The sequence below is a fragment of the Dermacentor albipictus genome, chromosome 9 (assembly GCF_038994185.2).
Source record: "Dermacentor albipictus isolate Rhodes 1998 colony chromosome 9, USDA_Dalb.pri_finalv2, whole genome shotgun sequence".
Classification (NCBI taxonomy): Eukaryota; Metazoa; Arthropoda; class Arachnida; order Ixodida; family Ixodidae; genus Dermacentor; species Dermacentor albipictus.
Genome location: NC_091829.1, coordinates 109037172 through 109064069, shown reverse-complemented (window position 1 = coordinate 109064069; position 26898 = coordinate 109037172). Strand labels below are relative to the sequence as shown.

General features: G+C 44.0%; 1 protein-coding gene across 3 annotated transcripts in view; it reads left to right on the top strand.

Moving 5' to 3' along the window:
* LOC135913566 (zinc finger protein 26-like) overlaps positions 1-3006 on the top strand; it is a 209300-nt gene extending 206294 nt beyond the window's left edge. For all 3 annotated transcript variants that reach the window (XM_070525221.1, XM_070525222.1, XM_070525223.1), the window contains exon 8: positions 2463-3006. In XM_070525221.1, the coding sequence (XP_070381322.1) occupies positions 2463-2631 (169 nt within the window). In that variant the 3' untranslated portion in view covers positions 2632-3006. The remainder of the gene's footprint in view (positions 1-2462) is intronic.
* Positions 3007-26898: the final 23892 nt, after the last annotated feature.

The following is a 26898-nucleotide window of genomic DNA, read 5'->3' as shown; positions in this document are numbered from 1 at the left end:
GCAGACGATGACTGGGTGGACGACACGCGCAGATTTGACTACCACTTCAAACAATATAAATGGTCTTTCGGAGCTCATCACGCTTTGTCCAAATGGCACGAGCAGCGTATACGGTGCTTGCACTCAAAGCGGTGCTAAATATGCATTGTAAGCCATCTCAAGTTTCCGCTTATGAATTGAATGGGTATCAGCGTGTTTAGCTCTTAGTTCATTATTTAGCATATACTTTTAAGGAGTGGCTTCTCACGTTTCTGGCTTAATATTTGTTCCCCGTGCGGTCACTGTTTGTTTGTTTATTTTCTGCCTGATCGCTCGCGCGTGCACACAGTTGCGATAGATTTGTTCCTGCTGGGCACAAGGTTTGTAATGTAGATATTTTGTGCGTTGTAATAGCTTGTAGCAAATACATATTATTGCTAGTCACTCGCATACTGTGTAGATTGTTATGAAACATTTAGCATCGAACGTTCGTCGGCAGTCGGTGTGGTTGCCGTCACCCATTCTTCGGCGAAAATATTCAACCATGCACCCGTTTACTTATTCTTGATATGTTGGCGATAGAGTAGGCGTAAGTTTGCGTGTGAGTTGATCTGGATGCGTGCAAATAACGCGGAAGAAATTTACTATATGCCAAGAAGAGGCGCTACTCCCTTTTTCACCACATAACGAGCAGTATTCGCTCGTGCAGACGTTCGGCAGTTGAATTCATTTCTTTGTTACCTCTACAACGCAGGCAGATGAGCGAAGTAAAAAAAAAACATTTCCATGACCTAAACACGCTGGCGGGCTAGTTTGTTAAAAGCCATGACAGAATGCGTAAGCGCGACTGAAGGAGGACGTGGAAACAGTTACACAGCAAATCATATTGACCGCAAAAAAGACGGGGACATAGGAAGAAAACACGTAAACAGCACAGGCGGTAACTTTCAAGTTGAAAGTTACCGCCTGTTACCGCCTGTTACCGCCTGTTAAGTAGTTGAAAGTTACCGCCTGTGCTGTTTACGTGTTTTCTTCCTATGTCCCCGTCTTTTTTGCGGTCAATATGATTTGCAGTAAATACCAACTAGGCCAAACTAAAGTTCTTCTCAAACAGATACACAGAGGCAGCGACACAGCAACAGAGAAGCCGTGTGCCGTGAAGGACCGGCACAACAGGCAGTCCTTGCGTAGCAGCGCTTCGCGAACTTGGGTACACGTATTCATTCCATTCCTTAATATGTCAGTAACAGTTTTTTGCCGCCGACTACTTCACACGTCATAACTACACCGCTCCATATTTTGCAGCGTGAATCGAGCAGAGTGCGTTAGCGAAAACGCAGCTGTGTTTCCGAGGGCTCAGCGCACAGAAGCAGGGCAGAAGAGGTGGTGGTTTTGTATTCTTGTGCTTTCGCTGAGCCCACGCGCGGTGCACCGCCGTAAGCGCCATCTCGTTTAGCCAGAACAAACTGCTTCGCGAAGAGGTTCACCTGATACCTTACCCCTATCTTAGGTCACGGGCCATCCTTTCTAATAAAAGCTTCAGTCATCAATCAATGAGTACAAACACTCCAGGCATGTTTGCTTCGTCCGCTCTATAGTTGTGACGCCACCGAATCAAGGTATGTGTGTGGCTAACGCTGAGAGGGGTAGGTTAATAAAATGACAATGAGAAATCCACCAAATCGTAACAATTGCGGCAGCATAAAGCCATACGAGTTCCTCCAAAGAAAGAAATAATATGGGTTTCCTTTCTAGCAATTGCTACGATTGGGTGTATGTCTCATTTTCCCTTTATTAATTACTTCTCTCAACGTTGCGGGTTTCCGGAGAACTATTCCGATGGAGAGCGGTAGGTTTCCACAAACGCATTTGTGCTTTTGGCTTGTAGAGCGACGAAGGAAGGTGCACGAACTCTTACAGAACGCGTAATCTGTAATGCCGGAGCCGGCGCAGCGTTTTGTACCAGCCACTAAAACAAAACGCATAACGTCGTCGTTGTAGCCTCTACTACAGACGCCGTGCAAACACAAGTTAGCGCTTCAGCCTAGCATTTTTTAAGTTAGGCAAAAGTTTTTTTCCTTGAGGTATTTAGTGTGAAAATGCTTTTAGAAGCATGATATAAAAATGAGAATACTGAAAGAATTTGAAAATAAGCATACTGCTTAGTTTTATTTTATATTGCAAGGGCGATAAATTCTCATTGTGTGTCCCTCAAACGTTATGTTGGCTCTTTGTGATACAAACAGTAGTTCGTGGGCTAAGGGTGCAACACAGAGCGAGAAAGGCATAGAGCACCGACATCGTCTATATCCCATCTATGCCAGGGTAGGCAGAGCATTTACATACACACAACAATACATACAGCACTTAAACAAGTCCAGAGCAGGCTTCACGGTTCTATTTTAGTCGTTCTTGTATACGCGGCAAAGTTCGCTGTTGTGAAGTGTCCGCTCTCACCTGACGGGCGACTAACTGACGCGCAGAACCACGGTGGTGCCCTCACGGTACTCCGAATGCCCGCATCCGTGTCGTCTAGTGGAGCTGCCATGCCCCGGCACCGGGAAAGAGGGCGAAAAAGACTCTCACTGCTCTCAGCTCGAGGAGCTTGACAGGCCCCTTGGTCGCGAGCTCTGCAAGATCCTGCCAGCGTAACACAGCGACAAGCACTTCTGGCGGCCAAGCAAACTGAAGCACTGTTCGGTTGCGGCGGCAGCTCTCAGGTGGGACAGCTGACACGGCCACCAATGCGGACCATTGGCCATTCGGGCTTGGCTGCCCGGCTGTGCGATCGAGATGGGCCGGTAGCCGTCTCAATCGCTTCTGGAACAAGTCCCGCCAGGTCGCCGCCATCCCGTGACTGTTTTGCCGAGCCGTCCAATTCCGAACCGCAGATCGCGCTCTCTTTGCGTGCCGTCTGCCACGCACCATCGCGCACTTTTTCTTTCTTTCCTCGTCCACTCGGCCCGCTCAAGCGTGCCACTTGTCACACTCGTGCAATGTTTAAACAAGGTTGTGTAACTGTACCAAATAAAAAAGGCACTTTAGAGGTTCTGAGACCTTCTTCTCGAAGTCGCAGTTCGCACTGAGTCGATGAATCTATTTTCTCAGCTTCTCCTTGAATCTTTAGTTTCTCTTTCTACTAGTGAACAGGTTGCGCACGCGGATTCAATGGGTGTTCTTTCTTCTTATCGGTGAATAATCTACATGCACCTGGAAAGCTATATAGGGTTTTACCACAAGTTCAGCAATAACGGCCTTGAACGAGCAACTATGCAGAATTCAAGGTAAGCATTATGCCCAATACACTGTTAGAAGCCTTTCGAGTGACACATGGAAGAAGGCAGATTGATTACTTCTCGTCTCAATTTTACAAGCATTGAACCCTGGTGTCGTCAAATTCGTAGGCTGCGAAACAGGCTATTATGTGAGCCGCGAAAAGCACGTCGCCTATTTTTGTATTGAGTTACTATTCAACATATCTTTATTGTGCAATAAAATATGAAGCCAGATGACCAAGTTTTTTTACACTGACGACATCCTAAAATTAAGCGAAGACTGTCAATCAATAAATTATTATTATTATTATTATTACTGTTATTATTATTAGATATTAAAACTACGAAGAAAATGTAATGCAGAAGGAGGTCCCAAAGTAGAAAGTGTCGGAGGGACATCGTGTTACAACTTGTGTAGAATGTATAATATAGGATTAGCAACGAAGGTAAGAACAACGAGAAAATAGAGCCAACATAGTAGAAATAATTACAGGTCTGGTAGTTAAAGATTACAGAAAAATTGAATAAGAGTATAAGAATTGGTACGAAAAAGGTTCTGTTTAAATTTAGACCGACGCAACGAGCTATCGAAAGAAGAATGATGGGTGTAAGCTTAAGGGATATGAAAAGAGCAGATTGGATGAGGGAACAAACGCGAGTTAATAACATCTTAGTTGAAATCATGTAAAAGAAATGGGAATGGGCAGGAGAGAGAGAGGATAAACAGTTTTATTAGGTAAATTCAGCTAGGGAGAGGCGTCCTCATTCCAGAATGCCTTGAGCTCGGGCCGCGTCCTGGGCCCTCGCAATCAGCCGTTGCTGATCCTCGAGGTCGGAGCTGGCCAAGGCTCTCTCCCAAAGCTCGTTAGTGGGGTAAGGACATGTAATGAGGAGGGAAGATAACCGATGGTCATTAAGGGTTACGGACTGGATTCCAAGGGACGAGAAGCGTAGCAGACGGCGGCAGAAAGTAAGGTGGGCGGACGAGATTAAGAAATTTGCGGGGACCACATGGCCACAATTAGTACATGACCAGGGTTGTTGGAGAAGTATGGGAGAGGCCTTTGTCCTGTAGTCGGCGTAAGCAGGCTGACGACGACGATGATGATAAAAATTATGTAACAACAGTGCGCAATCCAACCAATACGACAAAACTAATTTACAAACGAGTAATAATCTATGAACGTAAAACGAGAAAAACTATAAAACATGGTTACACAGTAATGAATGTACACACACACACACACACACACACACACACACACACACACACACACGCACACAGACGCATATATATATATATATATATATATATATATATATATATATATATATATATATATATATATATATATATATATATATATATATATATATATATATATATATATGCATGTACTTGCGAACATATACACACTTGTCTAAAAATCAGGTAAGGTATGCTGTCAGTAAGAACTGTTTTCGAATTCGCCGGAAACAGTGTAATGAAGAGCATGATTGAATATTTGATGGCAGTGAATTCCAAAATGCTATTGCAGAAAGGAAGGCTGCCATTTTACCGTAGTTAGTGTTCACTTTAGGAAGCAAGAGATTATTATTTTAAGAAAACCGCGCGTTATTTGTATTAAAAAGTAGAGTTGGGGAAAGTAAATCAGTTGGAATGTCACTGTTTATACTTCCATACAATATGATACTTAGTTTGAGTTGAAATGTCCAGGCTAACGGTAGAATTTCAAGAGTGGGAAAAATGAGCGCTGCTCATGCGGTGCATGTACTGTGGGTAATTTTTTGGACCACCCAATTCTGAGGGTGGCTGAGGGATGTTAAGTGTGCGGGATATTGTTGCCCCATGATGAAATGCAGCAAATAAGTTGACTGTATTAATAGTGTGAAAAGCTTTAAGAAAATCAACATATGCCACCCCCACCCATAGTCCATTGTCAATAAACTGCTTTATGCTGTCATTTAGTTTTATCAGTGCTAATTCAGTTGATAAGCTAGCAAGAAAACCAAACTGCTTAGGTGCCAAAGGGTTAAATTTTGTGAGTTAGATCGTTAGGCGATTAACAAGGAAATTCTCAATTGCTTTACTAAAAAGTGGGAGCATCATAATAGGGCGATAATTAGTAAAGATATGTCGATCACCTTGTTTAAATACTGAAGGTATTTTTTCTTGTTTGAGACTCGTTGGAAAAGCACCAGTACTATTGATTTTCTGATTTGATCTTTTCCGCAGAACAGTGGTTGTCCTGCACCATTTGACCTAAACATTTCCATTGAACATCCAACATATCTACTTTTTCTTTCTTGGTTCTTCTTTTGTCGGCTAAACCTTCCAACATGGTGTATACTACCCCCCCCCCCCTCTTCTTATAGCATTTGTATTATGAATATAGAGTGAATATGTACTGCCTTGTTTGCCTGAACTTATCTAAGTCCGCGTCTACTTGAATTGTGTTCTCTTGAATATGTATCCTGCCCCCTTTCGGCAACAGCCTCAAGTGTGAGGCTAGCAGTATGTTCAAATAAATAAATAAATAAATAAATAAATAAATAAATAAATAAATAAATAAATAAATAAATAAATAAGAACAGCTCCCGATTGCCTCAACGCTAGGCTGGCTGTACGATAAAGGCTTACTTTTTTGTATTCACATAGTTTCATTATTGTGCGGGACATTTTCAATAATGGCGTCAATTGACCCCACCAGGGCCCAGAGGGTTAAAGTTTTCCTGAGCAGCTCTGTGAAAACCAGGCCATGGCGCGTAAGTTAGCCTCCTCAATACAGCCAGGAAACATGAGCCTAAACCGACCTAAACTTTTTTTGGCTGTCACTAATACCGCTAGTTTTCCTTGACTCACATCTTACACCATGGCTATGCAACGTTTGCAACATCGTTGGCAGTGCTCTTCGTAATGACAGCTTTTTCAGCTTTTTCAGATGGCTGTTTTGCTTTCTGGCAAAACAGCCATCTTTTTGGTGTTATTCTTGCAGTTTTATTTACATTTCGAGATACGTGAACTGAAGTATACGCCACAGTTATCGTTTTCGCGCGCTGACCGACTGTCCACTAGTTGCCACTTTCGTGTCCTATCAAAGTGCACATTTGCAAACATGCGCTCGGGTTCGCCAGCTTCCTCTTCATTTGCCAGCTTCATGTTTTACACGTTACTCAGTCAGCGAGGTCAATTGACAAATGGTGGGTGCTTTCGATTCAGTTGTCTGGGTAACTTGATGAGTAGGGCAACAGGTACTTTGGGATCGCGCACCCTACTTCCTTCTTACTTGGTCGTCACTAAGGTGTACATCTAGCAACCACGCATGTTGTTGCTCAGGGATTCAGTTGTTCTTGTCAGCAGGATACGGTTAGTCGTGGCTTCATGGTAGGCACAGTTATTGTAGGGAAGCAAAGTAGAAAGCCTCGATAACCACATCGCTTTTTTTAGCAATTCCCTTTATAACAACATAATCATAGCAACAATATCATTCCTCATTCCCAACGACAGCACGTTGCCCGCATTATCACTCGCTTGAATCTGCATCCCCAACTAACGAGTGTAGAGTGGCAAACTAAACCGCATTATTACCCACCTCACAGGATTTTCTATTCTCTTTTTCTCTCTTCCGCGTAGTAGAGTATTGTAAGGCGGCAAGGAAATGCGTGTCAATGCAGACGCCTTCAATCTGAAACAAAGGCTTCAATAAAAAAAAATCCTTTTATCCCTACTGCATGACGTATCACTGATCCAAGCAGTAGTCAACTACAGTGTTTACAAAAATTAACAGCAAATAATTCTGCGCAGTGAAAGGTGTTTGTATGCTATCAGGTATTTGGTATAGCAATCACTGATGCAGTAAAACAGAGTACGAAATCAAAGAGCTCCTAAGCACTTACGTGCGTTACCAACAAGATAAGAATGAAAGTATATTTCACGTAAAAAACAATAGGGACAAACCTGCAAAATAGAAAAGGGTAATTGTTATGTGCTCAAAAATTCCTCAATAGAGCGAAGTATGTGACTTGCAATAAACACACCAACAGGCAATCAGTTTCAGTGGGAAATTTTTTGCGGGAAGATAAGTGTTGGAAGGAAGTATACGTGCAAAAAAAAGTTAACCTTAAGGATGATGATGTCTTACAGATCTCGTCGATGATGTGTGCAAGTGAATGATTTGTTTACGCTTATGAACTTAAACACGATTAAGCAAATTTAATTCAGAAGACTTAAGTCAACTTAACCGCATTTTACTGTAGGTAATTTCCTGCCATACTCTAAGGACGACAGTTTGTTATCAGCGTTTCTAAGCTCACTTGAAGAATTGTAAAGGAATAACAGTTATATATAAGTCTAACTGCGTTTCGCGCATTTCGTTATGGTTTCTCAATGGCAGTTTTTGTTTGGCATATTGAATAAAAGTCCGTCATTGTAACAGTTCATTATCAATATACCTGAAAAGTTTGCCGTATTTTCGATCTCGTTGCTCAAGCTAATCCGTTTCACACTAAACGTTAAACAAATTTTAAAGCTGTAGTTAAGCAAGTACAAATCAATAGAAATGGCTTAAATGAAGATAAAGAAATCGCCCTTTGAAACTGACGAAGATTCCCTCAAAATAAGACAACCACTAATAAATCATCTAGCAGGAAACATCAGCGAAACAACCAAAGAGTACCTCGAATGCATCTGAGCAATCGCGATATCCAAGCAATGACAACTATTTCAAAGAAAGAAGCTGTGCTCGAGAGCACATTGTGGCTAAAGGCTGTCGGAAAATGTAGGCAAGCATTTTTACTGGAAGTCAACAGCACGTAAGTACCTCAATAATGTGCAATTAGCTTAATTATTTTTCCTACAATCATTCCTTCGCTATCAAAGCTCTCCATAACGAGTTTTTTTTGTTTTCTGTTCACACTGTATAATCAATAAAACCGTGATACAACAACGCTTTGCTATATGGGGTTGAAATGCGAAAACGCCCGTGTACTTAGATTTAGGTGCACGTTAAAGAACCCCAGGTGGTCGATATTTCCGGAGTCCTCCACTACAGCGTGCCTCATAAGCAGTAAGTGGTTTTGACACATTAAACCCCTTAATTTATTTGTAATGATAACATTTACACAGAAATCTTTATGCCAGAAAGAGCAGTCAATAGTCTTATGCGGAGGTTTCAGTGATTTCAATAAAGAAAAAAAAAACTAGACTACACATAAATTCCCATTCCCCTTACAGCTAGCTAGTGACAGTCCATCTGGTGTAGTCAGGTCAAAAGCCTTGCAGCCTTCGGGTAAGATAATTGTTCATGGAGAGGGCCTGTTCTTTCTTGTTTGTCATTTTTGTGTGCATCAAAACGGCAAGTTGGGCCTGTTGGTTGGGATTCATAGTAAGGTTCCTGCACAAGGCAAGGACAAAAGAAAGTATAAAAGCGCCGTGTCGTCGTTTTATACCTTCTTTTGCCCTTGTCTTGTGTTGCGCTGTGACGACCCTCACGTGTGACTGATACTCAGTCTTAATTATCGTTGAAAGTAAAAAAAAAATTGTCCTCCACCGTACAGAAACACAATATGCCACTAATGTTCTCAGTAGCTTCATGCTACTGTTAGATACATCACATTTTTTCACTTTCATAAAGCTTCACGAATTTTATGCAGAAGTGATTTGCCATTACATTGCTTGTGCCTTTCGCAGCCCCAAAGTGTTCACACCAAACCTGCTTCGTAGGATTTCTCTGACACCATTGCTTAGTTCTCCTGAACAAATTGTGAGAAACTTGCTCTTGCTAACCAATATTTCACGTGTGCACTCGCTGATACCGCTCGACTCACTTTCACCAATACTCACTTACATGTAAAACATTTCACGCGCACTTGCTTATGCTTTATTTATAATGTCCCCACTTGTCTGTGTGGAAAATTTACAGTTAAGCACACTCTTATTCAGATGTGTCGACTATTTCTAAGCCAACATTTTTTTTTCGGGAAGCCATCAGTATTCTCTATATTTATGCGAAACATTTATGAACACCTTCAGTTATTGCAACGTCAGCATTTCATTTGATATTTTCTGTTGTCTGTCAGTATATTTAAGTTGCACATAGACAACCCCACGGAAACTGTCGATTTGAAGCTTGACGTTTCTTGCAATAGAGGCGCCATATGACACATTATTTCCACCACTGTGAGTGTAGAAAACCACAGAGGTGCCAGCGGCAAAGCGTCTTTCTTGACCCACATTGAAGCTAATGAGGCCACCAGAAATTTGTGTTCTTCCTATAAACGTCGGTACTAAGTTGAAGCTTCGACAACGATTCCCTAGAGCTATCTAAGACTAACTGTTTATTTTAGGTGAGGGGACGTCGAAATACACAATGAATTTGAATTTAAAAGGTGGCGGTTGTCAATAAAAACATCTAACTCCACACTACAATCTCTAAAACACTGGGAGACCAGATTTACAATTTATTTCCGCACACTGCAGCCACACAAAAAAATTTGGGCGGGAAACTGATGCCATCTAGAAGCGCAGCATTCACCCAAAAAAAGAAGCCATAAAATAACTGCCACTCACTCGTGGCACTCTGCGTATAAAAAAAAGCCCTTGGACCAGTGAAGTCATTATATCTGTTACAACTTAGCTGCTGTATCAGCTGAGCTGGAACATCCATATTCTGATTTTATGTATGTGTCAGTATGTTTCTCAAGTCATTCATGTTTGTCTTGTGGCTGATCAATGAAGATTTCAACCACTTAGGAGGCAAAATATTTCATTTGTGTAATTTGGAGATTAAAGATTTCGTCTATTTCACCAAGCCTAAGTGCACAAGGTGCTTTTGAAGGAATGAAATATTCCCCACATGTAAGCATTACGAATCCCTTCTAACGTGACCATGGCTCTACATCGTGAGCACTTTCACACTAGTGGAATAGTACTAGCACACTGTTGTGAAGGAGTACAGTCTCTCTTTTAGGAATATATGCACTCTGTTAGGCTGAGTAGAAAGACTAGGTTTGGAGGAGTAGAAGTACTCAGTTTGAAAGAAGCACTCAGTCTGGTGGAGTACTATCACCCTACTGGGGAGAGTGTTAGCACTCTGCTGAAGAGTACTAGCACTCCCTTAGGGTGGAGTAATAAAACTGCCAGGGGCAGGTATTCTATGCTTTCTGAAACAGGGTCGATCGGCTCTCAAAAAGGGAGGGAAATTTGGGAAAAGAAGGTACTACCTGGAAGAAACCTCCCAGAACCCTCTTTGTTTTTGGAGTGTATGTGGTTTTACTGACCAGTTTCCTTCACCCCAAAATCATCGCGTACTGGAGACGCCTGCGCTAGACGAAAGTTCCATATTCACCGCCAAGGATTGTGAGTGGCTGCGCTGGCTAACACTCCCAGGGTTGGTTCTAGTAGAAAACACAAATACCCAGCAAAGTGGATGGGTAAACGGCGCGTTGGTAACTGAATTGGTAGAGCATCGCATGCGTAATGCGAAGACGTGGGATCGCTCATCAGATGCCGCAAGTTTTTTTTCCAGCATATATTATTTCAAATATTTATTATTTTAATTCAATTCGTAGGTACAAGTATTTCCCTTATGTTTTCCTTGGTGTCAATCTTTGTTGGCGTCTTATGATATGATTATCAAAAATTGGGCCCCTCAGTAAACCCCCTCTCTTCTCTATGATTGCATGACTAGGGTCGCTAATCTGTCACCAATGATGCCGTCCGGTAACGTGTGGTTTACCTGACCAGTTGCCTTCACCCCAAGAAAATCACGTACTGGAGACACCTGCGGTAGAAAAGAAGTTCCACATCCACCGTCAAGGTTTGTGAGCGGTGGCGCTGGCTAACACACCCAGGGTTGGTTCTAGTAGAAAGCATTAATACCCAACAAAGTAGATGCGAAAACGGCGCCATGGCAACTTGATTGGTTGAGAATCGCACACGTAATGCGAAGACGTGGGATCGTTCACCAGATGCGGTAAGTCGTTTGCCCAGCCTCTTTCATTTCTGTTATTTCTTTAATTCAATTCACAGGTACAAGTAATGTCCCCTGTGTTGTCCTTGGCGTCACTGTTTGTTGGCTTCTTATGATATGACTACTTAGCCTTGGTCCCCACTGTTGACTCCTTTCTTCTGGTTGATTGCATGACGATAGTCTCGAATCCCTCAACAATGATGCCCTAAGGGAACATGTGTGGTATTACTGACCAGATGCCTTCACTCCATGGTCATCACGTACTGGAGACGCCTGCGGTAGAAATGAAGTTCCACATCCACCGTCAAGGTTTGTGAATGGTGGCGCTGCCCATCACTCTCAGGGTTGGTTCTAGTAGAAAACTGAATTGGTAGAGCATCGCACGCCTAATGCGAGGACGTGGGATTGTTCACCTGATGGGGCAAGTTTTTTTTCCAGCCTCTTTCACTTTTCTTATTCATTTATTTAATTCAAATAGTAGGTTGCATGACGATAGTCTCGAATGCCTCAACAATGATGCCCTAAGGGAACATGTGTGGTATTACTGACCAGATAGATGCCTTCACCCCAAGAAGATCACGTACTGGAGACGCCCGCGTTAGAAAAGAAGTTTCACATCCACCGTCAAAGTTTGTGAGTGGTGGCGCTGGCTAACACACCCAGGGCTGGTTCTAGTAGAAAGCATTAATATCCAGCAAAGTAGATGCGAAAAGGCGCCGTGGTAACTCGATTGGTGGAGCATCGCACGCGTAATGCGAAGACGTGGGATCGTTCACCAGATGTAGCAAGTTGTTTTTCCATCCTCTTTCTACTTTTTATTTCTTTTTTCAACTAGTAGGCACAAGTAATTTTCCTTATGTTTTCTTTGGTACCAATGTTTGTTGGCATGTTATAATTACTTAGCATTGGTCCCCTCTATTAACCCCTTTCTTGTTGATTGCATGGCGAGGTTCTTGAATCCGGCCACAAGGATGTCTTCAGGTAACATATGTGGTTTTACTGACCAGATGGCTTCACCCCAAGAAAATCACGTATTGGAGACGCCTGCAGTAGAACAGAAGTTCCACATCCACCGTCAAGGTTTGCGAGTGGAGGTGCTGGCTAACACTCCCACGGTTGGTTCTAGTAGAAATCATAAATACCCAACAAAGTAGACGGGAAAACCACGACGTGGTAACCTAATTGGTAGAGCATCGCACACGTGATGCGAAGACGTCGGATCGTTCACCAGATGTGGCAAATTGTTTTCCCAGCCTCTTTCATCTCTATTACTCATTCTTTATTTGAATTCATAGGTAAAAGTAATGTCCTCTGTATTTTCCTTGGTGTCATTGTTTGTTGGCTTCTTATGATATGGCTACTTAGCTTTGGTCCCCACTGTTGACTCCTTTCTTCTGGTTGATTGCATGACGATAGTCTCGAATACCTCAACAATGATGTCCTAAGGAAACATGTGTGGCATTACTGACCAGTTGCCTTCACCCCAAGAAGATCACGTACTGGAGAAGCCTCCAGTAGAAAGAAGTTCCACATCCACCATCAAGTCTTGTGAGTGGTGGCTCACAGGTTTGGTTCTGGTAGGAAAACATATATATACCAAATGAAGAATTTGGGAGAACGGCGCTGCGTTATCTCAAATGGTAGAGCATTGCACGCGTAATGCGAAGCGGTGGGATCGTTCACCAGACGCGAGTAGTTGTTTTTGCAGCCTGTTTAATTTCTATTATTTATTGATTTAATTCAATTAGTAGGTACAAGTAATTTCTTATATGTTTTCTTTCACGTGGTTTGTTCGCGTGCTACGGTGTATATATATATCGTTGAACAAACGAAGGGACACGCTTGCAAAAATTGCATGATCAATGGTGTAGTGTGTCGTGCGTGGCACGGTATTCGTCAGAAACACATCTGAAACGTGAAATAGAAAACCAGATATATATATATATATATATATATATATATATATATATATATATATATATATATATATATATATATATCCTGGCGGTGCGGCTCTCACCCGGGAGAATATATATATATATATATATATATATATATATATATATATATATATATATATATATATATATATATATATATATATATATATATATATATATATATATATATATATATATATATATATATATATATCCTTGCGGTGCGGCTCTCACTCGGGAGAATAGAGAAGAGGCTAGCTGCCAAAACCTTGTTTCACAAGTGGTGGAATGTGCTGTCCGGTTTCTTCGTGCACTCGCTCCCGGTCTCTCTCCAGCTTCGCCTACGCTACATCCTTGGAGCTTCGCTTGGGTCGCCGCCTCTAGAAACTGCGCTCGACCATGTTCCAAGACCAGGAGACCACCTGCTTTTGCGACCACCACCTCTTTGGATGGTCACCACCCCTCAGAAGGATGCACCGGTGTTTGCTGGACTTCCAGGTGACGACGTTCAAGACTGGTTAGAGCTATACAAGCGCGTGAGTGACTTTAACCACTGGAACGAATCTGCAAAACTTGCTCTCGTCGCCTTCTACCTAACCTGAGTCGCCAGAGCTTGCTTTTACAATCACGAGATCGATTTTGTCAACTGAAGCACCTTTAAAAGCCACCTACGCCACATTTTCGCTAACTCGTCTGCCCGCTCCAATATCACCAAGAAGCTTGCTGAGCGTGTTCAGCACTCGGACGAGTCGTACACTTCGTACACAGAGGATGCCCTCGCCCTCTACCGCCGCCTGAACACTTCGATGGCAGAGAGTGACCGTGTACGCCACCTGCTCAAGGGTATTAGGAGTGTGGCATTCAATGCTCTTGTAGTGCTGAACCTCACCACCATCGCAAACTTCACCAGTACGTGTAAGCGTGTCGATGAGCTTCACATACTCCGCTTACACCCTGACACTTCTGATTTCAAGGCGTTCAATGAGAGCGACCTACGTGCCTTGATGCGCTCCATCGTCCGTGAGGAACTGCAAGGCCAAGCCTTGTCAACCCCTACTGAGGTCCATATGACGCCTCCCGGTGATGGCCTGCGCCACCTTGTGAGGGAAGTGATAGCTGCCTTGACCTACCCGCATGTCCCGAGCCCGCACCCTATTCCTACGTCAACATACGCCCAGGTTGCCTCTATAGTGCCACCCTACCAGCAGCCACCTTATGCTGGTTGTCGTCAATCAAAAATTTGTCTGGACGACTTGGTCATTGGGTGGCTCGCTTACAAGAGTACGAATTTGACGTTGTTTACAAGTCTGGGAAAAATCATGAAGACGCCGACGCTGTCTTCCCCTGCCCCCTGCCACTATTACCTTCGAGTACATCTCTTCATCGCTCGCCATTTGATGATTCTACACTCTTGTTATTACCTCTAGCGGTTACTGGCACGTTATCTTCCAATCTTGTCACTCAGCTCGCCTCGTGTCAACGTTCTGATCCCTACTGCAACAGCATTATCCAAGGCCTGTGCGGAACTACTTCTGCAACAAATGCCAGATTACGTCGACAACTGCGACTATTTAGGCTCGACAACGATGTCCTGCACCACTAGATTTACAACTCCGACGAACACCACTGGGTACCTGTTCTTCCACGTTCGCTGCGCAAACAAGTACTTGAAGCCTTTCATGACGACCCATCTGCTGGCCATTTGTGTTTCCAAAAAACATACCACCACGTTAGGAGCCGTTTCTTTGGCCAGGCATGTCTACCTTTGTGGCCAAGTACGTAGCTTCTTGCGTCCAGTGTCAACGGCGGAAACGACCAACATGGCCTCCTGGTGGGCTTTTATAGCCCATCCCATGTCACGAGATACCCTTTGCCATCGCTGGGATAGACCTAGTCGGCCCTCTGCCCATAACGCCGGCAGGTCATCGATGGATCTTAACAGCTGTTGACCAGCTCACTCGTTACGCAGAAACCGCTCCTCTACGCTCTAGTTCGGCCTCAGACGTGGCCGCCATCTTTTTGGATGCCATTGTAGTGCGTCATGGTGCCCCTCATGTACTGTTAAGTGACCGTGGCAAGATTTTCCGGTCAAAAATGATCAAAGAAGTACTCGGAGCTTGTGGCACAGTTCATAAGACGACATCCGCATATCACCTTCAAACAAATGGTTTAACAGAGCGATTTCATCGCACACTAACAGATATGATATCAATGTATATCGGGCCAAACCACGACAACTGGGATAAATTGCACCTTTTGCGATGATTGCACACAACATCGCTATCCAACGAACTACGGGGTAATCACCTTTCTACCTAGTTTACGGCCATTCACCGACATTCACCATCGACGCTGCTTTCTTCAATGCCCAAACTAACCCCTAGACCAGTATAGCCGAACAGTTATTTTCGAGACTTAAGGATTGCCGTCAACATGCTCGCTTCAACACAGAAGTCAGTCAGCTGGATCGCAAGCAACGTTACGCCACCCCTTTTCGCGACGTCTTCTTTCGTCCTGAAGAGGAAGTGCTCCTTTGGACGCCCGTTCGTACACCTGGTTTGTGTAAGTTTGGATCTCGCTTCCTTGGACCCTACATTATTAATGAACAAACATCCCCCGTGAACTATCGCGTTACTTCCGTAGACGTTCCTTCGGACCATCGTTATCGTGTTCGGAGATCGTTCACGTTTTGCGCCTCAAACGATTCGTTCGGCGTTAGCCTCCTGGACGCTTGCGGGCGGGGAAATTAATTAGCGTGAGCGTGATTCATGCGCTACATATTCTCACCTGTACATACTCATTATCACCGTTATGGGGCCGGGTGGTGGGGCTCTCACTCGGGAGAATAAAGACGACGCTGGCTGCCTAAACCTTGTCTCAATATATATATATATATATATATATATATATATATATATATATATATATATATATATATGTATGTATGTATGTATGTATGTATGTATGTATGTATGTATGTATGTATATATATATATATATATATATATATATATATATATGTATGTATGTATGTATGTATGTATGTATGTATGTATGTATGTATGTATGTATGTATGTATGTATGGTGGCCCGATGCAGACCTCACTGTCGGTTAACCTTCACTCCCTATACAGGCAAGACGTGTGTCGAGTGAGCTCCTTACCAACAGTTTGCAGTGCATTGAACGTGGCACAAATCTTGGATCAGGGACCTCACAGTGGTGCGACGTAAGGCTTACCGCGTTTCGGTCACATTTAGCGCTAAATTACTATTACATTTTTTGCCCTCCCCACGTGAACAGTAGCCAATCGGGCACTTACATGTTTAACCCCCTTACCTTTCGCTCTTATATTATCTGTCCTGTCGCTTAGCATACAGCACTTGCTTTTGTCGGTGGCCAGCCTCATCTCTCACAGAACGAAGTACAGAATGAAAGAAACATAGCTGCGCTAGTCTCGGACAGCCCTTTTCGTATTCATGATTTGTCGATTTAAAATCGACATTTCGTATCCAAGCCAAATGATAGCGACATAGGTGGGGGGAGTTACGGTAGCGCATGCGTTTGAACTAAAGACGCTACTCACGCAAAACCTTCGTCTTTTGGGTGGTTCTGAACCGGAGTGAAAGGCAGGTCGGTAACCCGCCTTCTCGAAACGAAAAATTCAGAGTACCTCTTTTTTATACAGTTGCAGATACGTCAAGGACCCATGATATGAACCCCCTTTAGGTCGGAGTCAGCTTGCCAAAGGGGTACTCAGATGAAATGTTTTCAAGTGGATAAGCTTTGAATTATCCTAAGGATATTTTATGGAAACTTCCTTCCTAGCCATCAGGTGAAAGCACACTAATAATCATTTAAATTTTCTTTGTTCGTGAGGCCTCCTGTGTGTCCGGGTTGCTGTTATTTGCAACCTCTTAGATTAAAAAGTTAGTTCTGAATAATAGATTATTTCAATACATGAGTAAACGCACACGCAACAAAAAATGGCTGTGGCTTACGTAAGGTTAAGCCCAGGATGCGAAGCATACTAGCCTTTATTTTAGTTGTTGAACCACTGTTTAGCCTGGTGAACTGCTGTTGCTTGGCTATATTTGGTTCGCCTAGACGAAGAAACAACTCATGCATCACTTTTTCGCCTTCAAGAGTGGAACGCGACAGCGTTCCCGTCGACCCGCCAAGGGGTGTAAGACAATGGGCTACAGGGCAGCGACTACGCGCCCCGCATTGGACGCGGTGAGCGTCGAGCAAAGCAGCGTTCGGCGCGGCAACGAATTGTGCGCCTGAGCAAGAGACGCACGCCTTAGAAACAGCTCGTTTCTAAGGCAACACCGCATTCACTAGAGACGCTTTTGTACCGCTTTGAAGCATCGTACTCGTGGCTCAGTGGTAGCGTCTCCGTCCCACACTCCGGAGACCCTGGTTCGATTCCCACCGAGCCCGTCTTGCAAGAGTTGAGCCAAAGCCACTTCTCCTCTGTCGTGACGTCACGGTGTCACGTGATTTCATGGCGACACCGCCGCGCCTGAGGAGCTGGGTTGCGCTCTCGTAATATGCTTCGCATAAAATCCTAGTCCATTTTCCAGTATTAACACAATGAATATGTGGCACATTCATACTGTCACGTTGTAGCTATAGGAAGAAGAAAGCAGTTCCCAAAGAGTGAGTCACGAATCTAACTCAGTGGTAGCCCACCTTTTGTTCAAAAAAACAAACACCTAAAGCACATCGATGGTTTCACGGAAGGTTGTCCTCCATGGGAATGAGGTATCGGTTCATGAGATTTGAATGGTCCTATATTGCAGTGCAGTTATGGGCACTGCAATATGATGAAGAATGTATACGCATGTATTCGCTTCATTCGTGCAATCTGACTAAATAACTTTCTTTCGCTATTGAAGCCGTGAGAACAATCTGGATAGTTGAAATACATGCAGGCGCGTCTTAAGCTTTACGATAACTTTGGGAAAGTGTTGAGACGCCAAAGGAAGCTCAGCCAAAAAAGGCAAAAAGCAAATGTGCTCTCGGTCTAAATATTAGCTGATTTCTATTGGACGTGGTAAAATCAAGCCTGATGACTGCACAGCGGCACTGGGATACCAAAAATTTAAGAACTAAACACTTTCGGATTACTGCTATTTATTGGACCAGTATTTCGTATGTCAATGTAGCTCCTGTGATTCAGGGGCTAGTTCCATCACAGGCACACTGTCGGAGCTCGTATTTCACGTGACTTCGCATACGGCAGCACGAATTGTCACAAAATCAAGGTATTTTCTTCTTTAGGTCTCAACATCGGACAGCCAAAACAAACGCCGCATACACTCATCCTAATACATCAGTACTTTTCCATTCCAACGTATATATGTCCGTGATGCATTATCTGTAACAAAATACTGAAACATTCATGCAATGCTTTCCCCCAGGAAGATGTTTCAACACGAATGCGTTAAGGGCACCTGTCTCAGAAAATTTCGTGTCGGCGTCGGCGGCATTGTCAGTGACCGAAAATGTCCGTATAAATTTAGGCATATGTATATGCCGTACCTCGCTAGGTGACACGCGATATATGCGGGTTATCTTGCCACACTCTTCCATCATTAATGTTGCTCACACTGTGCTGCATTCTTACAGTTTTTCCTCGTAATTTCGATGCTGACAGCCCACAAAGAGCCTTCATGAAAGAAAATACCGACACTTCTACACCGACAAAATACCGACAAAATGTGCTGCTTATATCGCCGCACTTTTTTTTCCTGCCGGCTGCAATTGGTTTCCGACACGAAAAAGTTACAAGTTAAGTAAGGTTATCTGGAACGTGTGCCTGTTCTGTAATGGTGCGCCTAGTACACTAGTGCTAAGCTACTGGGGAGATCGGGAGCCGCCACGCGAGGGCATTTCCCATACACATAGCACAGGCCGACGGACCGCCCGAACGAAGCTGCTCGCTTGGCTTGCACGTTTGCCCTTCGCAATGACTGCTTCGAGTGAGCCAACTGAATTTAATTACGGGCGACCTATGTGTAGAGTATTAACGGTTTTGACAAAAATCGGCCGTCTTCGACGAGCTCGGGCTGGATCGCAAGTGCCGTCGGCCACCGCGTCCACCGAACTAGGCCTACCGGTCCTACGGCTGGCTGTCAGCAGAGGCGTCACTGGAGAACATGCCGGTGTGAAGTGTTTTGTCACTCGGAGGAGCATAATTTTATTTATATTATTCGCGTAAAGCGAAGCAGCGTAGTGCAAAGTTCTTGATAAATATTGCGTTTCACGGCGTGCATATGAAGTCTTTCTCGAGCGTATAAGCTGGGGTGCCGGATGTGGGCGGGGCTTACGTGCCGCTCGCTCGTTCGCATGCACCTACCGTGTGCCCCGAATCGCCGATAGGCCACAGGATCCAGTGGCGCACGTCGGAGGTCGAGTCGTAGCGTGTGTCTCCTGCTTTGCGCGCAGCTTTGTTTAGCGTTTCTTGGTGGTAATGCAGGTCTGCGATACAAACCACAAACCGCTTCCAACGTACTTTGGTTTCTCAAATTTCGTTTTTTGTCTTGTTAGCACTCGATCTATAGCAGTCGATCCATGAGGATGCGCCGTGCAAACTCCTGGGTTACAATTCCTAAGTGGCAATTTGTGCCGGAATGTCAATAATTAGGACTTAATAATGTATTTTTTTGTTAATTAGCCTATATATACATTTAGATTTCTCGTGCAAGTAACGTAAGCCGCTTCTAATAAGTCAGCTTCATGACTACGATTACGCTTTCGGCCATGAGCGATTTTTGAAAATTCTGCATGATCAAAAAAGAAAGGTATATATCAGTCCTAGACCTCCCATGCGTGTCTCATATTACTCTAATAGTCAGCGAAATAGATCCTAAATGGGTCTCTTAGTGGGGCATATCAGTCCTATATAGTAAGACATATGGATCCTATATTCAGGCATACGAGTCATACATGAGTTTGTGCTCAGTCATATCGGTTCTATATGTCAGCCGTGTTGGTCCTGTGTCGTTCCTATATTATTTCTTTGTGAATTCATATCAGTCCCATATGAAAACACATAGGTCGTGTTTGAAAGCATATCGATCCTGTATGAAATCATGTGGGTCCTATACGAAATCCTAAAGGTTTTTGTTCTGTATGGACCGCCTTAGTCGTTCTTCTGACGTCGTTCTTTTTTCATCACGGCCTCGCCGCCATAGAGTCGACGTCAGCCATTCATGCTCGCAGCTTCCCATCGCAAGCGCTTGCCGCAGCGAAATGGGCCAGTAGCGGGGAAAGTCTATTGCATATAGTCAAGGCAGCGGAAATTTCATAACTATCACTGCAGTTGATATATAACATCTACTTCAGAAGTTTCACTACATTATACCTTCGGCACACATAGGGAGATGCGCTTTTGGGTAAATCTTTAATGCGTTCGCATTCTGTGATGACATCGCGAACTTTTTCGCGCCTATATATCTGTTTGTATGTTTTTATCTAACAATTTTCACGCCAACATGGCTTACTGGCCACTCAGTAATCGAAAGAGTAATGCGTGAGCCTCTCAGGTGATAGGGTTTGAAATCAACGATTGGACCAACTGGGGTCACTGTGTGTGTGGCACAGTGGACATTCTTGCCACACTGCAAATAACCGCTTTTCCGCGAGTCAGTGTAGACGCGTGAATGGCTAAGTGTATCTATTCTAAGAAACTATTTTAGGCCAAGTTGAAGTATTGGCTCCGCGTCACTTGGACTCTGTTGCTATGTAATGAACCCCTTTGGTTGCACTTTGGGTCTCTAGGTATGTGGCAGTAGGCGTGTGCCGCTCTTCACTGAGCGTCTTTGAGGCTGACTTGACTAACTAGCTCTGCTCTATTAGGATATCGCAGCTGTAAAAGAACAAAAAACAGTCAACAAATTTATCTGAAGCTGAGTGGAAATTAGTGCAAGTAAGAAGGGTTCCTCAAGGACTACAACCCGACGCATTAGCAGGTTGCTCAATAACTGCAAGGGGTTTGTGCGGCTTTTCAATGAATGCCTTTCACGACAAAGCTTTAGTGAGCTGTGCCATTATTACGGTAGGTATGTGCCACCCTTCAACAAGTCTCTTGCCAACGTGGGTCACTGAGTACGCGCCACTGGGCGGGCGGCGGAGCGAGACATCAATTATCACCGTTAGCGGGCACCGTCCAGCTGCGCGGTCTCAGACAAGCGTGAAAGAAGAGTCTCACTCCACTACACGCCTTTGAAGGAACTCGAGTTGATGTTGACAATACGTTGTTTTGCCATAGTGGTTCATTGCCAACGTATTCCCGTGGTCAGTCATCGCCAAATAGGTTATTTCACAATTGCGGACCGCAGCTACTGGAACTTACTTGCACGTTTTAATGTGTAGGGAAATGTTCTCGTGGCTCACATGGGAGGATTTCTCACGCAGCGTCCAGCGCTACCAACAAACTGCCAGGCAAACGTATACGTATAGAACACTTACGTGTACACTCACGGCACAGTTTCCATGACAATTTTGGAGGTGACTGAAAGCGACCGCAGTCACTGAGACCAAAAAGCGTCGCCTAATGCCCCTTAGCTGCGGTTCTTATATTAAGAAGCCAACAAACACTGACACCAAGGACAACATAGGGGAAAATACGTGTGCTTAATCAATGAAAAAAAAAAAACAAACGATAGATGAATAAAAAATGAAAGTGGATGAAAAAAAAGTGCCGCAGGGGGCGAATGATCCCACAACCTTCGCATTTCGAGTGCGATGCTCTACCAATTGAGCTACCGCGGCGCCGTTTTCCCATCGACTTTCTTGGGTATTTATGTTTCTTAGTAGAACCCTGGGAGTGTTAGCCAGCGTCACCTCTCACAAACCATTGCGGCGGATGTTGAACATCCTTTGTTCCGCAGGCCTCACGAGAACGTGATATTTTTCGGCGAAGGCAACCGGTCAATAGACCCACACATGCTACCTGAAGGCATCAGTCATGCTGGACTCGCGACCCTCGTTATGTAACAAACTACAAGAAAGAGGGATAACCGAAGGGCCCGTTTTTTATTAGTCATATCATGAGAAGCAAACAAACCCTGACATCAACGAAAATATAGCGGAAAATACTTGCGCCTAATATTTGAAATGAAGAAACGACAAGTTATTGGAAAATGGAAGTGGATGAAAAAACAACTTGCCGTAGGTGTTGAACGATCCCACAACCTTCGCATTACGCGAAGGTTGTGGGATCGCGTAATGCGAAGGTTGTGGGATTGAGCTTCCGCGGCGTCATTTCCCGATCTACTTTCTTGGGTATATATTATTCTTAGTAGAACCCTGGGAGTGTTAGTCAGCGCCGCTCCTTACAAACGATGGCGGCGGATGTGGAACATACTTTCTGAGCTGTCACGAAAACGTGATCTTTTTTATCATGAAACGGGGGGAGGTGGAAGGCAACTGGTCAATAAGCCGACGCATGCTATAAGAAGGTAACAATGTTGCCGGATTCGAGCCCCTCGTTATGTAATAACCGAGAAAAAAAAGTTTAGTCGAGTGGCCTCATTATTATTTGTGATACAATAAAAAGCCCACAAACACTGATACCAAGAACAACACAGGGGAAATAGCTACGGTTACCATTTGCGCTATAAGTTGTTAAGCCTAAATTGAATGTCGCTTTAAGGGTACTTTTCTCATTGCATGGGGATTAGTGTCGCTGTGAGCTTTCTTTTTTCAAAGATGATTTCTTTCAAGTTTTCTGCCGCCCGCCTATGGTGGAGCCACCTCTTTATACTCTAGCGTTCCTTCCACTGCTTAGGATAGGGCCCAAGTTGGATCTACGTTTACAATGGCTTTATGAGCACAAGTCTATTCTCGAACGCTTCGTGGCTCGGTCTTCGCAGTAGAAGTTGCTGTTGATGGCGAAGGTAAGAGGGATAAAAATGTTCACTTCTAATACTATCCCATTACAAATTATGCCAATACCCTTGAAGATTGCTCGACATAATACGTGATTGCTCTTGCCATAAAGGATTCAATCTCCTTGATATTTTGTCCCCGTGTTAATTCGATTACCTATGCTCATAACATCCCCAGTGTATCTCATTTCGGCATACCTGAAGCTCTATTTCGTGCCTTGCGTATAAAGGAGACTTCAAAGAAGTTGGCCTTGGTGTAAGGTTCCTTCCAGTACAGGACGCCATTTTCTCAAAACAGGGGGCTAGTATACTTGTAGTTAAGGCGTTTTGCTAGTACTGCATACGCACCGAAAGTAGAAACAAGTGGCCTGCACAGTGCCTCTGAACTACAGCTGTTCATTTATTCTCCGAGGGCCGTGCTGCTCGATTCGCTGGTTCTGAGGTCAGCCATGCTTTACTGCGGTCATCTGTCTTCCCACATCTTCCGGAAACCTTGGCGCGGCTCGCCGACACCAGCCTTTACGGGTCCACGGACATTTCTGACACTTCCACGGACGGCTCATTTGGTGCTTTGGGCGGATTTCTGGGTGGCTGATTGGGCGTTTTGCAACGAAGTTCAGTGTACAGTTCGGTGGTTGGATGATCAGTCCAGAGCATGGCGCTTGATTGGTTCACAGATTAGGCGGCAGATTGGGCAACTGGTTGGGCTGCAGCTAGGGGGCTTGCGGGCGGGCCTAATGCGGACATCGATTTCTTCTCACGTGCAACTGACGTGGCTTTGGTTGACGCAACATTTATTGGCAAATCGGAAACTTAAATAAGTAATAGAGTGACGTAGAGGCCACAGTTACTATAAGAGTATCAAAAAGAACTTCACCCAGCCACTGGAAAAATTCGCAGGCGCCGTCGTCCACCATGGTTGGGCTCAGCGACGTGGCCGCTCAGCTGTTCTGATCATTTCAATATATGGCATATACCCACAATCGGACAGAAGGCAAGAATCAGTCTGTACATTTACAATAAAATAAAAAAATAAACGTACAAATCTTAGGCCATAATATGGGTAATGTAAAGAAGCAGGAGCCTTGTACAACGGCCTAAATATTAATGAAGAAAAGGAAAAGTTGCTTCACAGTTTAATGTAAAGTATAACAAACACTATCCCTTTTTTATCGCAATAATCTCTCTTTTTTCATTTGGAAAACAAATTCCGAGCCTTGTGGTCTTAGGATGGACACAATGTCCCGATGAAAATAATAAGTGAAAAGCGTCCACGTTTGATAAACACCACCATCATCATCAGATTGTTCACGCCCACTGCAGGGCAAAGGCCTCTCCCATTCTTCTCCAACAACCCCGGTCTTGTACTATTTGTGGCCATGTCGTCCCTGCAAACTTCTTAATCTCATCCACACACCTAATATTCTGCCGCCCCCTGCTACGTTTCCCTACCCTTGGAATCCAGTCTGTAACCCTTAATGACCATCGGTTACCTTCACTCCTGATTACATGGCCTGCCCATGCCCATATCTTTTTCTTCATTTCAACTAAGATGTCATTAACTCGCGTTTGTTCCCTCACCAAATCTGCTCTTTTCTTATCCATTAACGTTACGCCCATTATTCTCCTTTCCATAGCTCGTTGCGTCGTCCTCAATTTAAGTAGAACCCCCTTCGTAAGCCTCCAGGTTTCTGCCCTGTACGTGAGTACTGGTAAGACACAGCTATTATACACTTTTCTCTTGACGGATAATGGAAACCTGGTGTTCATGTTCTGAGAATGCCTGCCAAACACACCCAAGCCGATTGTTATTCTTCTGATTATTTCCGTCTCCTGATCCGGATCCGCCGTCACTACCTGCCCTAAGTAGATGTATTGCCTTACCACTGCAAGTACCTCGGTACCTATTGTAAATGGTTGTTCTCTTCCGAGACTGTTAAACATTATTTAGTTTTCTGCAGATTATTTTTAGACGCATTCTTCTGCTTTGCCCCTCCTGATCAGTGAGCATGCATTGCAATTGGTCCCCTGAGTTACTAAGCAACGCAAAATTATCAGTGAATCGCAAGTTAGTAACGTATTCTCCATTACCTTTTATCCCCAATTCTTCCCAATCCAGGTGTCTGAATACCTCCTGTAAACACGCTGTGCATAGTATTGCGGAGATCGTATCTCGCTGCCTGAGGCCCGTCTTTATTTTGATTTTTTTCTTTCTTTTTGAAGGACTACGGTGACTGTGGAGCCGCTACAGATACCTTTCAGTATTTTTACATACGGCTTGTCTACACCCTGATTCCGTAAGGCCCATATGACTGCTGAGGTTTCGACAGAATCAAACGCTTTTTTTGCAATAAATAAAGCTATATATAGGGATTGGTTACATTCTGCACATTTCTCAATCACCTATCAACTGGTGTGAATATGGTCTATTGTTGAGTAGGCTTTACGCAATCCTGACTGGTCTTTTGCTTGACAGAAGTCCAAGGTGTTCCTGATTCTATTTGCAATTACCTTAGTAAATTGCTTTTAAGTAACTGGAAGTAAGCTGATCGTTCTATAATTTTCAAGTCTTTGGCGTCCCTTCCTGATGCATTAGGATTATTTTAGCGTTCTTCCAAGATTCCGGTACGCTCGAGGTCATGATGCATTGGTTATACAGGGTGGCCAGTTTCTCTATAACAATGTGCCCACCATCTTTCACAAATCTGCTGTTACCTGATCCTCCCCAGCTGTCTTCCCCCTTTTCGTAGCGCCCAAGCCTTTCTTTACTTCTTCCGGCGTTACCTTTGGGATTTGGAATTCCTCTATACTATTCTCCCTTCCATTATCGTCGTGGGGTGCCACTGGTACTGTATAAATCTCTATATAACTCCTCAGCTGCTTGAACTATCTCATCTATATTAGTAATGGGATATCCGGCTTTCTCTCTTAAAGCATACATCTGATTCTTGCCAATTCCTCGTTTCTTCTTCACTGCTTTTACGCTTCCTCCGTTCCTAAGAGCATGTTCAATTCTATCCATAATATACTTCCTTATGTCAGCTGTATTACGCTTGTTGATGAAGTTCTAAAGTACTGCCAGTTCTATTCTAGCTGTAAGGTTAGAGGCTTTCATACATTGGCGTTTCTCCATCAGATCTTTCGTCTCCTGCGATAGCTCACTGGTATCCTGCCTAACGGAGTTACCACCGACCTCTATTGCACACTTCTTATTGACGCCCACAATGTTGTCGTTTATTGTTTCAACACTAAGGTCCTCTTCCTGAGTTAAAGTCAAATACCTGTTCTGTAGCTTGATCTGGAATTCCTTTATTTTTCCTCTCACCGGTCACTTACTGATCGGCTTCTTATGTACCAGTTTCTTCCGTTCCCTCCTTAGGTCTAGGCTAATTCGAGTTCTCAACATCCTATGGTCACTGCAGCGCACCTTGCTGAGCACGTCCACATCATGTATGATGTCAGGGTTAGCGCAGAGTATGAGGTCTATTTCGTTTGTAGTCTCGCCATTCGGGCTCCTCCACGTCCACTTTCGGCTATCCCGCTTGCGGTAGAAGGTATTTATTATCCGCATATTATTCTATTCCGCAAACTCTACTAATAACTCTGCCCTGCTATTTCTAGAGCCTATGCTATATTCCACTACTGACTTGTCTCCAGCTTGCTTCTTGCCTACCTTGGCATAAAGTTTGGATAAAGTTTTCACTTTATCCATCGCCGATTCCTCGTCTTCGTAGAAGCTTTCGGCTTCCTGGTCATCATGACTGGATGTAGGGGCGTAGACCTGTCCATAACTGTTGGGCATAATGGTCCAACGGTTATCTAACCGGTGCATTACAT